A 21,096-nucleotide genomic window follows, 5' to 3' on the forward strand; every position below is an offset into this window, starting at 1 on the left:
TCATTACTTTTTAGTTTTTGTGTTTTTACTGCTGCTGCATACCAGGGATTTCTCAAGTCAAAACAGCACATTTTGTGAAGCCTACTAACACCACTAGAGGGCAGCAATGTCTTATTGTTGCAGGCAGTTCAGGGGGAGTATTTTTTTTGGACTGAGGGTCCTTTTTTCCCGAGGCTTAAATAAATAAGCAATCAATCAATCAATCAATCAATCAATCAATCAATCAATCAATCAATCAGTGAGTCTTCCAATGATTTAAATGAATGTATATGGTCTTCATTACAACTTGGAACATTGATTAAATACATGTTATATGTGCTGTATCATGTATACTGCCATAGCACATGTGTTCAGACTCAGTCCTGTATTTATCTGCTGCAGGATAGTAGAGGGTCAACACACACAAACAGGATATTGTTTCTTTTTTGAGTTTCGGTCAAAGATGCAAATATTCAGAAACATGTGGTCGTAATGTCCCTGATTCGGCCTTGGCAATTTCTTTTCACTATTATCCACTTCCTACTATGTCCACATGTTTCTTGTATTTCTGTGCTGTTGACGATCAATCAAGGTGAAAACTAATGATACAGTAAAGCGCATTACTATTCTAGTGCCGGACAATCCTACACATCATTGTCTTTCTTATAGCAGAAGATTAAAGGAAAAAAATAAGTGGTTCCATAAGCATCTGCCCCTCAATCTGTATCCGCACCACAATATTACGGTTGCACTCTAGATCCCATCCCTCCAGCTTGTTTGATGGAATTCAGTTTAGTAGTTTTTGTTTAATCCTGCAAACAGATAAACAAACAATCAGAGGTGGAAACATAATCTCCTTGGTGGATGTTATAATCTAAAAACGGTTTTGATCTTGTTTCCTGTTCTACATACTCTGCAGCTAATCTAGGTCATAAAGGTATTTCTTACTACCGCTTGAATTCTCTGGTATATTAGTTTTTGAAGTGAGGGTGAACACATTGTGTTTACGTTTTGGACCTGAACAAAAAGGAGTATTTTGGCTGCTAAACCCTCAATCATACATTCTTCTCATTTTTCTCCTGGTCCATGTTGGCATCTCCACCTCCAGCCATTTACTCTGCCAGTGGGCATCCTCTAGTGTGAGCCGGCCCCTGACCATGTTCTCACACCTGTCAGGGCGGCCTTTAGGCGCTGGCACGTTCCCATGCTGCTCCGCTGGCACACCGCTCTCCCCTCCTGGCCTGAAATGAAAGGATTTGTTCTTCCCGCCTCTGCTTCTCCAAACGTCGTTCTCAGAGTTTGACCAAGTGGCTTTTTAAAGTCACTTATTGACAGGCTCGGGCCGATGCTCATTTGAATACCTGTTAAGTCTCAGAGGCCCCATTGTGCCTCCACATACTTGGAATATCTTGGCTCGGGCAGTTTCGTCACACTCCTCGTTGCGGGTAACAACTTTGCCAGATGAAATAATTTGAGGAATGTAGAGTAAGGAACAAGTTTTTAATTGGCCTTTAAAGAGGAATGAGGATAATAAGCTTGACTGTGATACTCACTACAGTCATGACCCGGTTGTCAATAGTTTTCCGGACACATCCCTGTAAAACCAATTGAAAATATTATGAACACATTTTTTTTATTGAATGCATAACACTTTTTATTATTTTTATAGATGAACAAAGGATTGACTTGTGCTTCTTGAATCCCCAGCCTCTTGTTCGCAGTTCATACAAAGTGCAACTGCCCATCCTTCATGAATTACTCATTTCTACTGGTATATTTAGCCCGATAGCTGGAATGTCCCACACGCTTCTCTGGATTTTGGAAAATCATCCGAACGATTTCCCTTCTCAATTAGATGATTGAGATCCAGTTGATTGTTGTGGTCGTGGCTGTGGAGGCTGATAATATAAATATAATAACTCTGAAAGGACAAGAAAGAATGAGAGCTGGTTTATATCCAACCTCAAGTTTGGACTGGGATTTTTTTCTCTTCTTTAATATTGGTAGATTTTCAACATTTTCACTACTCAATATTAATAATTTATGTATCTTGATGAAAAAAGTCAGGCACATGAACTGAGTTAGTGAAATTTTGAGCAATTTGGCTGAATCAACATGGACTGTTGGGCCTTGCTGGGTCCATAGAAAGAATGTGAAATAAAAAATACATTGCATATGAATTCCTCTGGATTCAACTGAGGCAAAATGACCCTGAGATAATTTCACATATCATTTTCCGTGTTTCCTCTCCTCTTCACAACATAATGTTATGTATTATTTACTCCAGAGTGGCAGCACACACTGTGGTGCCCCTTCTTCAGCTATTCATAGTGATGTGTATCAAGCTAATAGGTGCCTCAGCCTGTCCAAGACAGTTCACTAATAAAATGGTCGTGTGGCAGAGATCCAGTGATGCATTAAGAGCTCGGTCGTCAGTAAATGCTTGAGACAGGATCCCATTAACATTTCATGAACTTTGAGAGCACTGTGAAGAGTGAGTGTGCGCAAATGTGTGTCAGGATATGCAATGATGTGGGTTCACATTAGCACAGTTCACATGCCACCCTGTGTGTGTGTGTGATTGTGTGTGTACGTGTGTGTGTTCATGTTTGCAGTCACTTGTGCCACCAGAAAGCCTCCACTCCCCGTGGTCTCCCCTCGCCCCGGCTCTGTCCCTCATAGTGAGGGTAAAAATAGCCGCCTGGTGCACATAGGCAGCCTTCTGTGTTCCAGTGAGTGGAGGAATCTGGAGATGTGGGGGCTGCAACACACAGGAAATGGCTTTACTGCCAAAGCTGTTACTGCAGACATTTTTTAAACTGGTCAGCAAGATGGGTTTGGGAATAGGAGTGGACAGAAGGGTGTGTTTGTGTGCACGAGTGTGTGTGGGTGGGAGGGTGAGGACATACTTGTGTGTGTGAGAGCGTGTGTGTGTGTGTGTGTATGTGTGAGTGAGGGGGCTGTTTCGGGACTTGTAGCTCCTCAAAGAGGCCCTATTTGTGCTATCAGCCTCTGGGACTCTGGGATTGGCAGCGGAGCCCAGAAACAAAGCGGTTTGTTCATTTCCTGGAAGCCCAGCGAACAAGTGTCTCAGTCAGAGCCGATGACCAATGGGTGGACAGGAAAAGAGAGGGAAAGCCAGGGTTTAGGTACGTGTACAACTGGGATACGGATAAATACAACACATTTACGTGACATGCGTTGGGCAAGTTGCTGTTTTTAGATGCAGCAAAAGCAGCTTATTCCCTGCCAGCAACTGTCTTTACACATATTTCTCCTCTGTCGTCTTCACCCTGCAATATTCTCATTAAGAAGGCGTCACTTCCTCCATCATGTGGGGTTCACTCTGTGTACTGAAAAAGCACGGATGGGTGGAGTAGGTGGATGAGGAGTGTGTGTGTGTGTGTGTGTGTGTGTCGGGGGGGGGGGGCAGCTTCAATGAAAGGCCCCAGTGGAACGTTAACCCTGGAGTTTGCCCCATGAGCCACATTTACCTGCGTTTATGTCTTTTCAACCCGCGTGTTTCTAGGCTGCTGCTTGTGACTCCATGAAGCTGCTGATGAACAAGTTGGTTCGGCTCAATGAGGAGAACCAGGACATCCAAAGGGCTGATTCCTCCCGACCGGATGAGACCAGAGCTGAGCAGGAGCAGCAGAGCGCCGCGGTGAGTGAAGCTCAGATGATCAGACGTTAAACAAACAAATCGACAGGAGCTAAAAGGGTGAAAGAAAATGAACAGACCAAAGTTGACATAGGGAGTTTTTTACAATCTGAAACTGTAGTTCTGGATGAAGAGTTGTAGAAACTGTAGAAGAATTAATGCAGAATGATATTTTATGCAGAGATACTTTCTTCAAGAAGTTCTGTTTAATTTGCTGAACAAGACATCATCAAATGGACATTTGTTTGAAAAACGAGAGAAAGAAAAAATCATTTTAAAGTTGCATCTGATTTTCAGTTCAGATCCCAAACATTCAACTCAATTATGCACATTTTAATATGATTTAGAACTTTTTTATAAAGTTATCATAAAGTTGAATGGTGCATAATAGAGAACACGCATCTCGGCCAAGGCCCAACAGTCCCTTAATGAGACCACATTTAGATTCCCTTGATTTTGATTTTGATCTGCACCAGATGGCACAGAAATACACATCAGTTCCCTAAATGTTCCTGCTTTTACCCCTCAATTAAGTTTTCTTTTTGAGAAATCAGTTAAAACGTAGCAAAACTAAATCAAAACATTTTAAAGAAAAGGAAAGTATAACCTGGATCTGCCCCAAAAACTTGAATGGTTTCATTCCTGACTCATATCACATCCTTCCACCTAGTTTTGTCTGGTTTTCTAGTATTACGTCTGGTAGATTTTATCTAATCCTCTTCACAAACAAACAAACTAGACAAGTCAGACTCACCTCTTAAAGAAACACAATCTTGAGTTTAGACGGTTAATAATGGTTGTCTGAAGGTTGGCTCTCACTGGGTTTTAACAGAGGATACCATTTGTATTGAATTTGATTTAATTTAACACGACTTGACTTATACAGATTTTCATGAGACCTTATAAGAATCTTATTAAAGTTATGGAATGCTGTTACCTTCAGATGTGTTCAGTAAAACTTTACTTCACACTATTCGTGGCCACACACACTCAAGCAGCTTAACCATGAAGTCATACAGGGAACCACACACATGGTGGACAGAGAGCCTACTCAGGGGAATGGGTTGCCAGGTTGGCAGTCTCTCCTATGGGCTGGATTCATTAAGAATAATAGTTTGGACAGTTTCCAGGCCTGTTGTTTTTCTGCCATTAGCTCCCCCTCATGAATCAGGTACTTTCTGATTTGTCTGGCGTCCATCTGGAGACTGCACCAATCCCCCTCAGAGACCACAGAGGACGAGCGCTCAGCCTATTCCCGCACATCCTTGTTTTAAAGGTGCATTTAACATGATTTTCTGGAGGTGGAACAGTCTGTAGATGTGTGTCTGTGCTGCACTCCCCTGTTCTCCTCTCCCAGGGCATTCCAGCTGCCTCATTACGCTTACCCAGAGTAAATCTAGTAACCTCAAACAGCTCTTAAACCGAAAGCACAGAAGTTTAGGAATTCTTATAAAAAAGCTGCATTTAATCAGGCTAATCTCAATCAAACCGTCTGGCACGTCGGGAGAAACGACCATAAAACAGACATGTTTAGCTCAGTGTGTCCCATTATGTGTACAGTAATTTTATGTGACTCTTAAGTAAATTTTATTTGCAGAAAGTTTAGACGACCTGCAGTGACCTTTCGAGGTAAAATACACAATGCAGCACAATAAGATGATCGATAAAGGAGAGAATTCAATAATAATGTTCAGAGGAGAAGAGGAGCAGCGAGACCGTTCATCCCAAATATGTAAAATATCTACAGGGTAATTAATATTAAATGTCCTCAGCCCAAAACATGAATGTGTTGATGTGGGTGAAGAGTCATAAAAAATTCAGATTTGGTTGAATTTAAAAAAAGAAATGAACTTCATATGAATCATAGCTTCTCTTAGCAGTCTATTCATCCACTGTGCCGTCCTATAACTGAACTTTCTGTCTCTAGCTAAACATAGAAAAAAAACCTGAAATATTCATGTTCCCTCTAAAATGTTTAATCTGATTATCTCCTCATTCTTTCCTCAGCCACTATACTCTGAACAGATATTATCATTTAACCACAGGCTCAATTCTGCAAATTATATTCAAGAAAACCAGCCAATAATTCTATTTTTGAGTCTAGGGGATTTTAGGGATATTTTTAGCTGGATGGACGTCTGTCGGCATCCTCTGACACGTCTTCACAACTGCCGCGGTTCCCAGACAGTGAATCCTTGCACTCATCGGGGGTTTCCCCTGGTACAGGATATACACAATTGTGGTATTAAGTGAAATATTTGACTCTATAATGGAGGGATCACCATGAAAGTGTCCCGCATATTCTTCACTCCCTTGGTATACTTAAAAGCTTTAGTGATCACGTAATGTTTGTTTGGTACCACAAAATTTCACATATAGAGAGAACTTACACATCCAGAGGGAATTGGGGCCGATGGAGCTGTAGCACCAAAATGTAACACATAAGGGGTAAAAGCATGTTTTTGATTCAGAGGTAGAAGAAGTAAATCTTGTGCCAATACATTTGTATGGCACAAATGTATTGGCACAAGTCTCAGTGCTGAGCAAATTTCCCATCAGCCTCAGCTCTACTCTGTGATTAGGGCTTATTGGGAAATGTGAGGTAACTCAAACCTGCTATCATCAGCATCCTCCTTTTTTTGTCATGTCAAGTTCTCATTCATTTTGCTCCCACATATGACTCACAAAATTACCCAAATGCCCTTTTTCCAAACACGCACAGACAAAAAGGGAAGGAAAACAGAAACACACAAATAATCAAACAACAAAAACACACAAAACAGACCAGTACCCGCAACAGTGTGTCATTTCAAAATAATGCAGGCTATAATATTGAACATACATTATACAGGAAAAAATTATCCCATGTTATAGCCTCAGCTTTGAGCGGATGTTCCCATAGATTTGGCTCAAAGCACCACACATGTATAAGTACAAACAATAGGACTATAGCTACAGACTCCTCATCTCTATTGTTCCCATTAGAAAAAAAGAGAATTCCCACATTTAACAAAAAACTCACTGTAATTTATAATAACGAATGTGAAAGTACAGTTCAGATGAGACGTTGACCAACTTTGGGTTTGAACTGTGGCTCCTTTGTGCAGCGGACACAGTCCTTGATGCTGTTATCTGACTGTGACCACACTGTTGGGAAATTAGCGACGGCATCGCGCCCTCTCTGTGATGGAAAGGATCTTCGAGGTCAGAAAGGGAATTTTCTACACAAGCAAGCATTGTGTGTTGTGATGAAGGGGAATTGTGTCTCTCTGTGCATTTGTGGACAATAATGCCATTTCTCCTTGTACTTTCAGTCACACACACACACACACACACACACACACACCCACACAAACTCCCATTTGCACACACATCCATGTCTTAAGCTCAATGTTGGACGGGAGGGGAACGGACAGGAGGGAAAAGCGGGAAGCCCTCAAGTGGTACAGTCCCTCATGGACTTTCCAGTGTTTTAATAAGTGAAGATGAAGATGAAGATGAGGAGGGTCCCAGACAAGGTTATTTTTCTCGATGACGGACGGGAAAAGACACATCATCAGCAGCGTCTTTATCTTGGAACACTCCTCGGTTACACAAGCTGCAGTGAGAAATGACAGTACCGGTTGAGACGTGAGACACAAACTGCAAATAACACAAGTAAACAAGTGAACAGAAGAGAAGACTGGACAGAGAGTGCGACAGTTTCTTAAAATGAGTGAAAATAAATCATCCATACTCTTTATATCTCCGAGTGTGGGAGGATCATGCCTCCAGAAACGCTCTCGATTGGAGCTGTTTCCAAGATCAATAATGGTTTTATGCTGCACCTTCTCTGTGTCCTCCTCTTGACTGTCCGTCTTCTCTGTCCTCCCAGGGTGCCCCTGCTGTGGCCAGGACGGCGAGCCAAGCCCAGAGTCAGGATCAGGGAAGCTGCAGGTCTCCAGACAGATGTGAGCCGCTGACGAGACGGCGCTCACGACCTTTGACCCGCAGCAGGCCCCTGACCCGCTCGTCCCTCTCGTCCCCCACTCACCTCGACGCTCGACGGGCCAGGGTGAGCCAGACGGTGTTTCTCTGTGTGTGTTTTTGTGTTGGGACCAGCTGTTCATGTTCATGCCAGAGACTCTTAACGGCAACGACTGGTTTCATGCTCAGAATCAGTTGTGTATCAGTTTGTGACTTGATTTCTTTGTTAAATCACAGATGCTAAGAGGCGTCTGTTCACTGTTTCCTCTCCAACAGATAATAACATCAAGTTTAACACTCACAAATAGGAATAATGTCTCTGAGTTCAAATCAAATCAAATATCCTTTATCGTCCCCATGGGGAAACTTTTCTTGTGCCAAAGTGTTAGAGCAGAACAACACATTGTGCAACAAACAACACACAAGGACATGTTGTGTAGGGCCCAGAATAATAACACAGAATAAGCATGCAGTTGCCCTAAAAAACCTTAAAGGATGTAACATGTGTCTCAGTTTGATCATCATACAGATTTCACTCTAACATGTAGACGTCCCTGCTGCTGACTCTGGCCTCACCACGTCTTTATAAACTGTTTACACGCTGGTTTGGAGATAAACAACAACACTTTCTAACAGGAGATTCATATCAACCACATCTGATTGACATGTGTTTAACTGTGTGAAGTTCAGATTTTTCTACCAAGCTCCATTTGAAATAGTCTGAACTCTGAAGGCTCAGACCTGATTTGTGCTGTGTCATCGTGACCATGACTCAGCTATGTTGAGACAAACTGCTTCAGAATCAAAGGGGTGTTGTTTTTTTAAACCCTATATGTCTGTGTATGTACAGAATAACAGAACAATTCACTGATGGATTTTCACCAAACGTGGGGGGGAATATTACTTTGGAGGTTATATCCAGATGATTAACTTTAGGAGCTGATCAGTCAAGGCCAAAACAAACAGGTTCAATTATCAAGATATCTCCTCTAATAATAGAGACATTCTAATGTGTATATTGATCATGAAATGATTTCCCATCACATGATGTCTTATTATAAGTGATGTTGTGATGAAGTCACAAAGAAGTCAGTGTAGCAGGGCATTAACTCATGCAACTAATAACTTGTGAGAAATGATCTTGATATTCAATCGTCATCATATGATATACATGACACATGTGGCATAAAGCATTATGAGTTAGCATTATTAGAGAAGGGATGGATGACTTTTCATTTTGAAATTCATATTGTTTCCCTTGTTCTATCTTTGCGCTGCCTCAGCATAGTTTATGTATTTCAACCAGACACTCTTACCAGGAGAGAAAAACGTGTTCTTCACTTTCTCTTTTGACTGTTTCCTATAAATAACCCTCCCTGCACTCGGTCATCCTCCTCCCTCTCTGTGGGCTTTCCCATTCGCTCTGCATGTTTCCCGCTGTTGTGTAAATGAGGTGAAAGAAAAAGGATGAGGCAGCTCTGCTCCCTCCAGCTGGATGCAAGGTCACGTCTCTCTGAGTCAGCAGCGCGGAACATGACGAACAGCACCATCAATAAACCACCGCGCGGTTCAAAAGTCCAACAACCCTCTTTCATCAAGAGTGAAGAGACTCTGGAACTGAACTGAGAAACAGGGTTTTCATCAATGAATCCAGAATCAAGGTTGTCATCAACACGGATTTGCTCACTTGTGTTGGATTTGCATCTGCTGGCCTGTGAACTCAGAAGCTGCTAACTGCTTTAAGAATTATTGTTCATGTTTACTTTAAAGTAAATTTTGAAAGTAATCTTAAAAATACTAGTTTGGCCAAACATGATATTTAAAGTTCTGTAGCAGTGCAGTTCAAGGCTCATTGTTCTGCCTCCACAAGAGATGGCTAGTCTCTGCAGAATATAATGTGTGTGTGTGTGTGTTTGTGTGTCTGTGCGCTTGTGTGTGTGTGCATGTGTGTGTGTAGGTAGGTGGTGAGAGCAGCAGGGGCCATGGGATCAGACTGATGTTAAGGAGTGGGTTTACTTTCGCCTCAGCGTGACTGATAAGGCACAGCTGTCCAAACTGACATGGACACACACACACACACACACAAAAACACACATACTCACACACTAAGATATGTGATTGATTCTCAGCTCTGAATTTTGATAAGTTGTTGTTATTCATTATTAAAAAATATATATATTTGTGTCATATTTCCGTCCTGTGCACAGAAAGTCTTGTTGTTACTCTGGTGATTAGGAAGATGATGTGTTTTTATAATAATCCACCCGGCCTTGAGCTTGTGTTGGTCCAGCATCAGGCTTTCAGTGGGATGTGCAGGCGAGACGTGCAAGAGGAGCGATTCTGAAATCAAGACAGTAACAGGAACTGACAGACTGGGGAGTTTTTCTACTGACTCAAATTAGGATGTCAAAGAAAAATCTCCCTTTTTCTTCTTTTCCCAGGTCAAGAAGTTTCCCAAGCCTCCTTATTAAACTGGGCAGATGAGTTTTCACCCTCAGAACAAGTCAGCACTGCTAAAGTAGTTGGATACTTTTAAATACAGCTCACTTACACTCAAGGTTTCTTTCCATAGAGAGTTTATTATGAGGTGGTTTCAGGAGAAGGAATATTTGAGGGTAAGTTATTTTTCATTCCCTGCTATTTAGAGAATAACTATTGAGTTGTCAGACTTGATTTTCAACGATAACTTAAATATTATGAATTTACCTTTAAAAGTTGTGGAAAACCCAGGAGAATGTTGCACGAGTTTCCCGAACCTGCAGGTGGATCATTTGTTAAATCCCAGCGTCTTCAAAGGGATGTGGTTTTTTTCCCTGTGACAGCGGCGGCAGGCAGGAGACTGTAGCTGTGTCAGGATCATGTTTCATACCCTGTTTAGGAAATTAATCTGGGTCATTAAGTTACTTGATCTTTGTCATTTCCTGTGGATTCTGGGACTTTTTAAGTGTCTGTGTGTGTTTGTAATGTGCTCTTCACGATTTGTGTCTAAGCTTTAATTTCCTGTGTTAATATTCTAGCAACTGGAGTTTTAAGTCTTGTGGTTTTTGTTTTTGCTACTGGATTTTGCCATTACTGGTTTTAAACCTTACTTTTATCTTAACTCTTTTTTTTACTCTACCCTTGTTTTGTTTTTTACATCACATACTTTCATCTATTATTTATGATCTATTTTCATGACCTTTTCTGTCATGTCCTGTTTTCTCCTTCTCTCTCCAAACCAGGTGCTCACACTCTCTCACTCTCACACACTAACACACATACATACACACACACACAAACACACAAACACATACACACACACACACACACACACACACACACACATCCTCTCCAATACCCTCTAATTTAATTTCATCATACATTGTGGTTCAAGTTGCAGAGTCATCAAAGGAAACAAGACATTCTTCACTTGTATTATTTCCGGTTGATTACACTAAGTCAGGTTAATATTCAATAAATAAGAATTAGTTTTCATAAGATCGAATGGCATAAACTCTCATGGAATCTGTTTCTGTTGGCAGATGTAGAATCTGGGTCATTTTCCCAGCGCTGCTGTGATTCAGGGAAACTGATTCATTGTCTTTGGATAATATTGAGTTTACATTCTCCGGAGCTGGAGTCTCTATGAGCAGTGTTAGTATTTGTTTAGTTGTTTTTCTTGTGGTTCTCCTATACTTCTCTCTTACTCTCTGTTTATTGTCATTTCAGGCCGCTTCAAGGATCACCAGCGGATCAGCAGGTACGATAACCCTGAAGTGAAAGTGTGCACTTGTGGGTATGTGTGGCTGTGTATTTGGGTGTGTGTGTGTATTTGGGGGGTTGTGTTCTTTCGGTATCGGGATAAAACTGGACTTCTGGGAATGTCTCCCACAGGATTTCTAGCCTTTACATCAAACCTCCACCACCCAGAAGTAGTTTTCAGCAATAATACACACACACACACACACCCACAAACACACATTCAGACACACGCACGCACACAGACACACACACACACTCAGGGCCTTGCTTGTACACATACACAACATGTGCATACTCAGGTGTATAAACACAGATATTTAAGAGAGTCTATACAAAAAGACACACAAACTTTGCGATGAGTTTATTTGTCATGTGATCACACACACATCTCATTGTCTCCTCCACCAGAACAAAAACATTTTTTCTAATTCATTACGTCTGTTCTATTAAAGGGGACATTCACTTTATTTTTGTCTTCGGTCTCAAAATTCCGTCTTTTCTCTCTTTTGCCTCTCGGACTCGAGTTTCGGGAGTCGGTGATACGAGAGTCGAGAGCAGATGATTAATGAGTCCAACTCTGACCCTCGTCCATATCTCTTATCCTCTGAGTGTGTCCCTTTTGATTGACGTGCACAGGCGTCATGGCGACTGTAGTTAGTCAAGCAAACCGGGGAGATGTCTCGGCGACAGGGTTGCGTTCCCTGCACAGCGTGATTGTTTATTTTGGTATGTTTTGTCTGTATATGTGTGTGAGGCTGCACATCCCTGTGCTTGCATGTGAGTGTGTGTATGTGATTGTGTGTGTGTGTGTGTGTGTGTGTTGTTACAGTTTAGGTGTCTCCGGTGTTGCCACCATCACCAGGGGGTCACATTACTGTCCGTGGAGGAGAGGTGCAGCGGGGGGTAATGAGGCCCCAGAGGCTGCTGGGAGGTTAGAGGTGATGCCGTCAGTGGCATACGATGAGAGAGAGAGTGTGTGTGTCTGTGTGTGTGTGTGTGTGTAAGAAACACTTCATCCAAACACGACAGCGCTGAGGGAGGAGTGTAGATTAGTTTCATTGTTTGTGCCTTCATGCCTCAGGTTTGTTTTCTCACTTGAGCGGGTTTATTTTCTCCTCTGATACGAGGAAACACTTTGGCTGTTTGACAGAAACACAGTCTAATCAGACCGTGTTTGTCGGCCTGTGTGGTCTGAGTCTCCGCTGCAAAGCGACGAGATATGATGTGCACATATCTGAACTCACATAGTTGACATTCACCCTGCTCCCTGCCAGATAAACAGGGAATTCCTCCCACAACAACTGGAGTTCATACCTGTTTTCTGCTTGGGGTTGTCTCATCCTTATCTGACTGAATGTTTCTAATCAAACACACCACATGTTTTTATTTTTACTGATGGCATCTGTTTGTGTGTGCGTGTGAAAGGGAAAACATACCAAGACTGTGTTTGGTTTGAAATACATCTGCCCTCAAGCCGCTGAGGAAAATCCCTGCAAAGATGAAATACATTTTGTTTTTTTCTCTGTGTAATTTTGTCTAGATGCTTAAGAGCTTTGCTTGATCTCAAATTTATTTGCATTTCAACCATCTCTCAATCTTTGTGGTCACATCCTCGTGTTGCACATTTAAAAAAAGACGATGACAGTCTAGTTTGCCCTCAATATTATCCTAAACAGAATAATAACATCTGTATTATTCCTCATATAAAATCCTAGCAGTGACAAAGGACAAATGTTTCCTCTTACCACACCAGCAAAGATACAACAGACCAGACAACTGCAGGATTCATGTGTCTCTCAGATAAAACAGTCATTGTGACGACTATGACAATTTAAGGAGTTTATTCTCTATCTGAATAAAACTCCATTCATGCCGTTTATTCCACATGGCCTTTAAATCCAGTGTGATTCCAGCTGTTTATTCTATAAACCGCTTGTCTTCAGACGGGCCTGCTCCAGACGAGGAGGAGCACACCACACACTACTGCTGCTGGTAAACATGACCACTCAAGGATATTTTAGATGTGTGCAGCTATTTTAGAGCGGCTGCTAAGCTACATATGACCTTGGCGTGAACCAGACACACACGACAGACATTCCCGACATCTCCACAGAACTCCAGGATTATAAAATAACATATAATCCATCAGAATTTACATGTTATTGGAAAGGGCTCGGGAGGCTGCGGGTAATCTTGACCCCTGGCCCCGCCAATCCTTTTAGCGTGTCCCTTGCATGTCGGTAATATGTTTTTAATATGTCTGACTGGAGGGATTCAGCTGATCTATGGCTGCTCCCAACTTCTGACACACACTTCTATAGAAGCAGCGTCCTGCCGACATTCAGCAAAAATATTTCCGCTCGTTTCAGCTTTTACGTCCTTGACGTTTTCTTTTGAGTTGTGTTAAAATTGTCCAACGTTACAGTGTGTGTTTGCGTACGCCTGTGTGTGTTTACATGTGTGTATGTGTGTGTGTGTAAGAGATTGTTTATTTTTACCACTGCCACTTCGTGTTATGACTAAGACACCTCAGACAGAAAAGCAGTCTGCTCAGCAATTAACAGGCAATAAATCTTTATAACTTAATGACGGTGACTCATTATTGTTACCGTGTGTGTGTGTTTGTGTGTGGTAAATATTGCAGAAGTGTGCATCAGTGCTTTAACAAGTCTGGAAGTGGATCTGGCCTCAGTCCCAGTCTCTCCCTCTCTCTCTTCCGTCACCTCAGCCTGTTCCCTTTTCCCTCTCTCTCCTCTGTTGTCTCCTCTGTCTGTTCCAACTGTAACTCGACCTTGCACAGGGATTTCTTTTTTGTCTGTGTCTATTTTCTGTGTCTGTTTTCCACCTTGATTTGTTTTCCTGCGACTGTTTGCTGCATTCCAGTCTGCAAGATACTTATTTTTTCTTTATGTAAAAAGAACACAAATGAAAATTACCACAATTTAACACACATTTACTGTTGAAACTGTTAAAATGTGTTCTTCGTTAGACTCGATTCATTCAAGCTATTTTTGCTGAAGAAAAATGAGCACAGACTTTTGTGAAGATTTTAAAGGACTGTTTAAAAGTCTGGCTCCCATATGTCAGATGCCCTTAAATATGATGATTCCTGCTGTCATCATTCCTCCTGAATATAATCCAAATTTTCATGTGCAGGGAGGGATTACTACAAATTAGATTCCCCTCGTTTTGTTTCCACCAAATCCTTGGGCAAATATCAGACTCTTTTATAAATCCCGTTCACATGCATATTCATAAAATGCCTCTTTACGCAGAGCTTTTATCATTCTACTCTTTTCTATGACTCATTATTCACACACAGCCAGTGCAGCTGTCAGGAGAAATCTAGGGTTCAGTGTCTTGGGGGCACGTAGAGGAGCTGGGGAATCGAACCCCCGACTGTCTCGTTAGACAACCAGCTCCACCTCCTCATGGCGGCTGCGGCTCAGACTCAGACTGTCACATGGGAGCAAGTAGCCTTTCTAAGACAACACAGTACAGCAAAGAGGACGACCATGTTCCCAAAGGGTTAACATGCACTGATTCATCAGTAGCAGAACAACTAGTGAAGTAAAGTGTAGCTAGTGAGGGCTGTTCCACTTTGTTACAATCATTACTCTCCAGTCTAAATGTTCCCCTGTCATTATACACTCTTTATGTTTGTGATAATAGCCGCCGTGTTCACTTCATCAGTATAAGAGAGGTATTCAAATCCCGTCATGTGTGGCAGCGTTTGAGCACCACACACGTGCACATGAGCCGCTGCTACGTGTGTATTTGTGTGTGCATGGCGACACATGCCTGAGTGCGTATGCGTGTGTTACCAGCACACGTGTGTGTGTTTGTGTGTGGTCCTGCAAACTTTAAACCAGCACTGAGAACAGGCTCGAGGAAGGAGGGAGGATCTAAAACTGATTGTTTTAACAGCTACAAGCTTCACTATATGTATATGGCTCCTAAGTGCCTTTAAAACAGGACCTCCTATCGCCATGTGATCTGCGCTCCCATGACCTGTGGAGTTTCCTCCTTGTCCATTAGCTATTGTCCCCCAGCCCCCCTCCCAGTCCTGCCCCAGGTCTTCCTCCTTCCATACCACAGTGTGCAGCCTGCACTCAGCTCTTCAAACCCCCAAATGTGAGGACTATCGTTCCCTCATTTACTTTATACCTCAGGCTTTGTTTGCTTTCCATATCCCGGGCCTGCCTCCTTGTATTTCACATCTGTATCATCTCCCCTCTGTTGCTCTTTAGGCTGAGACCTCTGCTTTGTGTCCTCTGGCCTCAGGCGGGTCGGAGCGATAGCCATCTCTCCTGCCATAGGTGATCCAGGCTCCTGAACGGGAGGTGGAGAAGGTCAACAGCCTTATCTCCACAGGCTGGACAAGGAAAGTTGTTGTTATTGTTTGTGTAAAGTGTGTCGGACACACACTCCGAAATTAGCTCCTGACTCACTTTCCTCCTGCACGGGGAATTTTTCCAAATTCCTCGACGGCGTGCGCAGAAATATTGACAGAGACGTTCGTACTATTGGTTCCAGCCCGTGTGAGCAGATGTGCATAATTTCTGCTCCCTGTGATGTTGCCGTTTCAGTCTTGTGATGACACATGAGAAGCACATGGATACTAAAAATGTTGGAAATATGTATTATTTCTTCATCCTGCCGTGCTGCGTTTAAGTCAAACTCAAATGTCAGGCAGAAATAATCTAAATTGTTTCCATTTGTTTCTCCGTCCTGGAAAATGAGACGTGATTCTGCTTTCAACAAAAACGACTTTACGTCTGTGTGGCTTCACTCTGCGTCTCTCCTTGCGTGGTCTCCTTTCTGATCTCTAGAGACACCATTTTTTTCTCATCCTCATCATTTCCTGTCCTCCGCTCCCCGACCTTCCCTTTCTTTGCTGTTTCAAGCCAACCTTTTACACCTGTCAATCACTTTGTGTCCCTGATGTATAAAGGTCAAGGGTCAAGTTCACAATATCACGTCTGAAGGAAAAACATCAGCAACAGTTTTCTTGAAGCTTCCATGTTTACAGCTCGCGCACATTTTCTCTGCGTTTATTTTTTTAAAATTAGGTTTACTAACTAACTTTATTAGGCGTAAATGTTTCTTATAAAATAGAAGTTTTCAGTTTTCATGCAGTTGATATTCGGTTGCTGCAGGTGAAGTGCGTGGTCATGGGTAAACTCATAAACAGATGTTGTTATCTGAATCCTGCATACACTTTGAGGAAGTGAGCAACATATGGAATTACTATACACAGTAAGATAAGTATGCATAGGTGGTTTGTGTGTGTGTGTCTGCGTGTGTGTGTGTGTGTGTGTGTACTCGTACTCTCAGGGTCTCACCAAAAACAGATAGTATAAGCGAGGAATTTAGGTCACGCTCACACGGTGCCATCTGTTCAAGGGGTTTCGTTTAATCTGGGTGTTTTCCACTTTAAGCAGACTGGTGGTTCCCAGTGCAGCAGGTAACAAGCGCCCCACAGCTTCCTCTCACGGGATGAACACACATGGTTCTTGTGTTGTATCGACAGGATTCCACCTCTGGATTCCGCGTGTGAGTTTGCGATCGTAGCGCACCTCCGGATCTTAAGTGAGCTGTAGTTGAGGTGACACAACGGTGAAGGGGGCGGGGGGGGGGAGTTATGTCTGCGTTTGTGTTGCCAGCTCAAACAGCAAAGTCGAGAGAGCTGAGCAGCTTGGCCTGAATGACTGAGTGTTGCTGAAAATAGAAGACAGGGACCAGAGAGACAGTGGCTGAAGGGATGAAGAGGAGGAGGAAGAGTCAGGGAAGGATACTGGGTTGCTGAGCAGACATTAGAATACGGGAGGAGAGGGGGATCATGTGATCTGTTAAATCATTAATTGGTCTCAACTCCCAACTCCAGACTTTGCATGCACATGCAGCTATAGTGAGTTTTTATATTAATATTATCACAAAATGCAGGAGAATTTCAGTGAAAGAAAACCAGGGAGAATACTGGAAAAGATAATTTTTTGTCAAAAAAAGGAATCAATATTTTAAATATGATCCTCAATTACAAATGTCGAGAAAATTATATTATAAATACAAGAGTAGAGCGACTAGGAGTGATGTGATGATGTTCAGGTCTTGGGAATAGATGGAAGGACGCATTTGAAGGAGCCTGCTAAACGAGACCGTGTAGTTACGCTGAAGTGACACAGTGAGTCGTCTCTGAATTGTGACACAGCTTTCTGCTGGTGTTACACAATTCCCTAACCTCAGATGACCTGGCGTTAGAGGCAGGAAGAAGGGGCAGAAACTCGACCTCCTCCTCTGGCTTCACCATCTCCTCTTCAGTCTCCCGTAGAAAACAGTAGTCCTCTCCAAACCAGCCCTGTCCATTTTTATAACCACTGTAAAAATGTAATCACTCTTCCCCGTGGAGACGCCCGTGCTCCGCTGTGTATTTGTTCTTGAGAATCAGATCCCGAGTGCGTCCAGAACAAGTCCATTGTGCTGCTTTGATTGGCTGTTTGAGGCTTGGAATGTGTTTTGATTGGTGTTTTGATTGGCTGCTGATGGCGAGACAGTGTTCCTGTGGTGTCTCTCGCTCTCTCTCTCTCTCTCTCTCTCTGTCTGCCCGGAGTAGAGGTTGACCTCAAGGACCAGCTCGACCTCCACATATCAACGCCTGTAACATCACAGAGGAGAAATAGATCAAAGTCACTGCACTGGAGGTTTAGAATGTTTACTACAATGTGTTTAATGTCTGACCTGTGACCTCTATCCTCCACACATCCAATGTCCCACCTTAAACACACACACACACACACACACACACACACACACACACACACACACACACATACACGCACACACACATGTATCTCTCACTGCCTGCCAATGTTAGTGCCATAGGCGGTAATTATAAACAGACATTTCACTTCTCATGTCTGAATATGAACTCTGCCATCTTGAGCCAATGACGTCATTTGGAGCAAGATCTGAGTCGACGCCCCCCCGACACATGCACTTGACCGATCGTGGGCCAGATGCAGGTGTCAATCATGATGTGTCACCAAGATTTTATAACATCAAATAACTAGTTAAAGCAAAACTTACTGGAAAGAGTGAATAGTTTGACAAACATCAGTGTGATAAGAACTATCTAAAATGAAAGAAAAGTTGTACTTATACTTTCTGTTTGGTCCATGTCCCATCCACTAACATGGAGAAGGAGCAGGGCTTATTACCAATACTGCTGCCAGCCACCAGGGGGGCAATTGAGATGATTTGGCGTCACTTTTAGGGCGCTGAATGTCGTCCATTTCATTTATGGTTTCTAAAGATTTACAGAAAATAAAACGTGATTTTAGTTTTTGTGATTAGTAGAATTTATTTGAGGATTTTCCTGCACTCTACAATCATGTGTAAGAGGGTCTTGTAGTGACACACATTACCCACAGACCTCTCCCTGAACCAACAGGCAGTTCTCTCTCGAAAACAGAAACATAGAAAAGGACCAATCAGGGAGCGTGCTTGTTCCTCAGTGGTCGACTCAACCGAAGATTTTAGATTTTTACTTAAAACGACGACGCAGCAGATGTGTTCTGGCCTCTTTGCAGTTGTGAATCAACTCTCCTCAAAAAATCTCCCTGAGAACTCGATATCAGCAGTAAACGTACGTTAGGATTTCAGAGAAAATGTCGGTGGTTCCTAATCTTCTGATTATAACACAGTTGTGCTTTTAGTTAGCTGTGATAATGTTCATCCCTTAATCCTGTGGACTACACATGACTGCATTTGCACAGAGAGTTCACTATATAGCATGTGTACTATATGCAAACTGGATGCACATGCATTCGCTTACTTTTTGCTCCCATCGCTATAACGCTCCAAGACGTAGCAGTATAACATTATTAAAAACATACTCTATACATATATTAAACATGAATTCAAAGCTAAATCTGTATTAAATAGAAAGAGGCAGGATATCTCTCTACTTATCTGCAAGCAGCATTTTTTAACAGAAGCACATCAATCATTTACTGAAACTTACTTAATTAATACATAACACAGTCATTTTAATCGACATTCCATCATTGAACAAGGTTTCTTCTTCTTCTGATCCCACTCTGATGTCTGACGTGTTATTCGTCTTGTAGCCTCCCATCACCTCCTTCTTTCCTCGATCCCTCCTCCTCAACTTGTCATTGTACATTCTTTACCTCTCACTATGGCCGACTGCCAGTGCCAGCCATGGATCTCCCCCTTGTCTCTGCAGTGCGATGCAGGAATATACATACATCACTGGTTCTCTCCACAGCTACTCTGTTATTGGACACCAGGTCACTGCAGAGCAGGCAGGAGAAGTCGGGCCATGACCTCCAGACTCCATTACATTCTCCCTTCAGCATGTTTGCTGTATAATTTGATGGGGAATCAGACCTGACTGCCGATTTCACATTTTCTATGAAGAGCAAATCTTGTTCATCCCCAATAGTTGAACTAGCTCTGAATCTATGGCTGTCAGGTAAACGCCAGCGAGTAGAAGTGTCATTCAGTGTCCAGATAACCTCCGCTGCATTCTGCTGACTGCTCGGGATGTCAAACGCGTCTCTACAGGCTGAAATGTTGAATCAGGTCTCTGCTCATGGATCCCTGCTGACCTGGAACTCAACACCACAAACAGGACGTCCGACGCTGTCAGGCAGACGGCAGCTGAAGAGCGGCCCGGCCGGTCCCATCACTCTGCCTGGCATTCCCGGGATGACACCAGTTTATGCACTTTCACTTTAGGTTGTTAGGCAGACCGGTGCATATACACTCGCACTTTATCAAGCTGCACTCACATCTCCAGACACATGTAGTAATGCAGAATGAAATCAGCTAATACACTGATGGATTCTGAAGGATTTGGGGATTTTTTAGGATTTTGGTTTTTCTATTTTCTTTGGCAATATAGACACGTTCAAATGATGAAGATTTGAGGATTCGCTCATGGTAAATTGCAGAAATATTGGCTTATGACATTAGATTTGTTAAGTTGTCTATTTTTAAAGATTTTCACAAATTTATCAATTGAAAAAATGGGCAAACAATATGGAAAAATACTCCCAGGTATTACCCGGTAAATAGATAATGTCAAACATGTGTGTTGGTACATTGTGTACAGCTGCTGAGTGGAGATGTGAAGGAAAAGCTTTTCCTGGCAACAGGACTCTGTTGCATGTTGTGAGTGTGTGGCATGACTGTGTGTGTGTGTGTGTGTGTGTTTGTGTGTGTGTGTGTGTGTGTGTGTCAGGGGATTGAAAGAGATCCTTGTCCGGGTGGGTGGGTTGGTTTGGGACTTGGAGAAGATGTGTGTTTTGTGTGTACTTGAACAGATTTCTTAGTGAGGACCGTTTTTAGACTAGAACTTGCGGAGTGGGGACAGTTTGACCAGTCATCACTTTCAATGAGCTGTTTCAGGGTTAAGACGTGGTTTTAGGGTTAGAACTATAGGTTTAGGTTAGGGTTAGAGTAAGGGGCAAAAATCTAGTCCCCATGCAGTAAAACATTACATTTAAGGTTAGACTTAAGATAAGTTTTGGTTCGTGTGAGGCAAGATTACTGTAAATAGAGAAAATCATTGTCAATCTATCAATGTAATGTTCGCTGTGGTGGCTGTGTGTGTGTTCCTGTACTTATATATCTCCGAGGACCATTTTAAGCATATGGACCCTACAGAGGGAGGACATTTTTTTAAGGTGAGGACATTTCTGACCGTTCTTCACTTTTTCAAT

At 42.5% G+C, this 21,096-nt stretch overlaps 1 protein-coding gene across 1 annotated transcript in view; it reads left to right on the top strand.

Moving 5' to 3' along the window:
- Positions 1–21,096, top strand: part of stard13a (StAR related lipid transfer domain containing 13a) — a 47,525-nt gene that overhangs the window by 1,353 nt on the left and 25,076 nt on the right. Inside the window, exons 2-4 of the mRNA XM_062406217.1 lie at positions 3,509–3,643; positions 7,515–7,694; positions 11,315–11,345. Of these exons, the coding sequence (XP_062262201.1) occupies positions 3,509–3,643; positions 7,515–7,694; positions 11,315–11,345 (346 nt within the window). The remainder of the gene's footprint in view (positions 1–3,508; positions 3,644–7,514; positions 7,695–11,314; positions 11,346–21,096) is intronic.

This window comes from Platichthys flesus, chromosome 15, assembly GCF_949316205.1.
Source record: "Platichthys flesus chromosome 15, fPlaFle2.1, whole genome shotgun sequence".
Lineage (NCBI taxonomy): Eukaryota > Metazoa > Chordata > Actinopteri > Pleuronectiformes > Pleuronectidae > Platichthys > Platichthys flesus.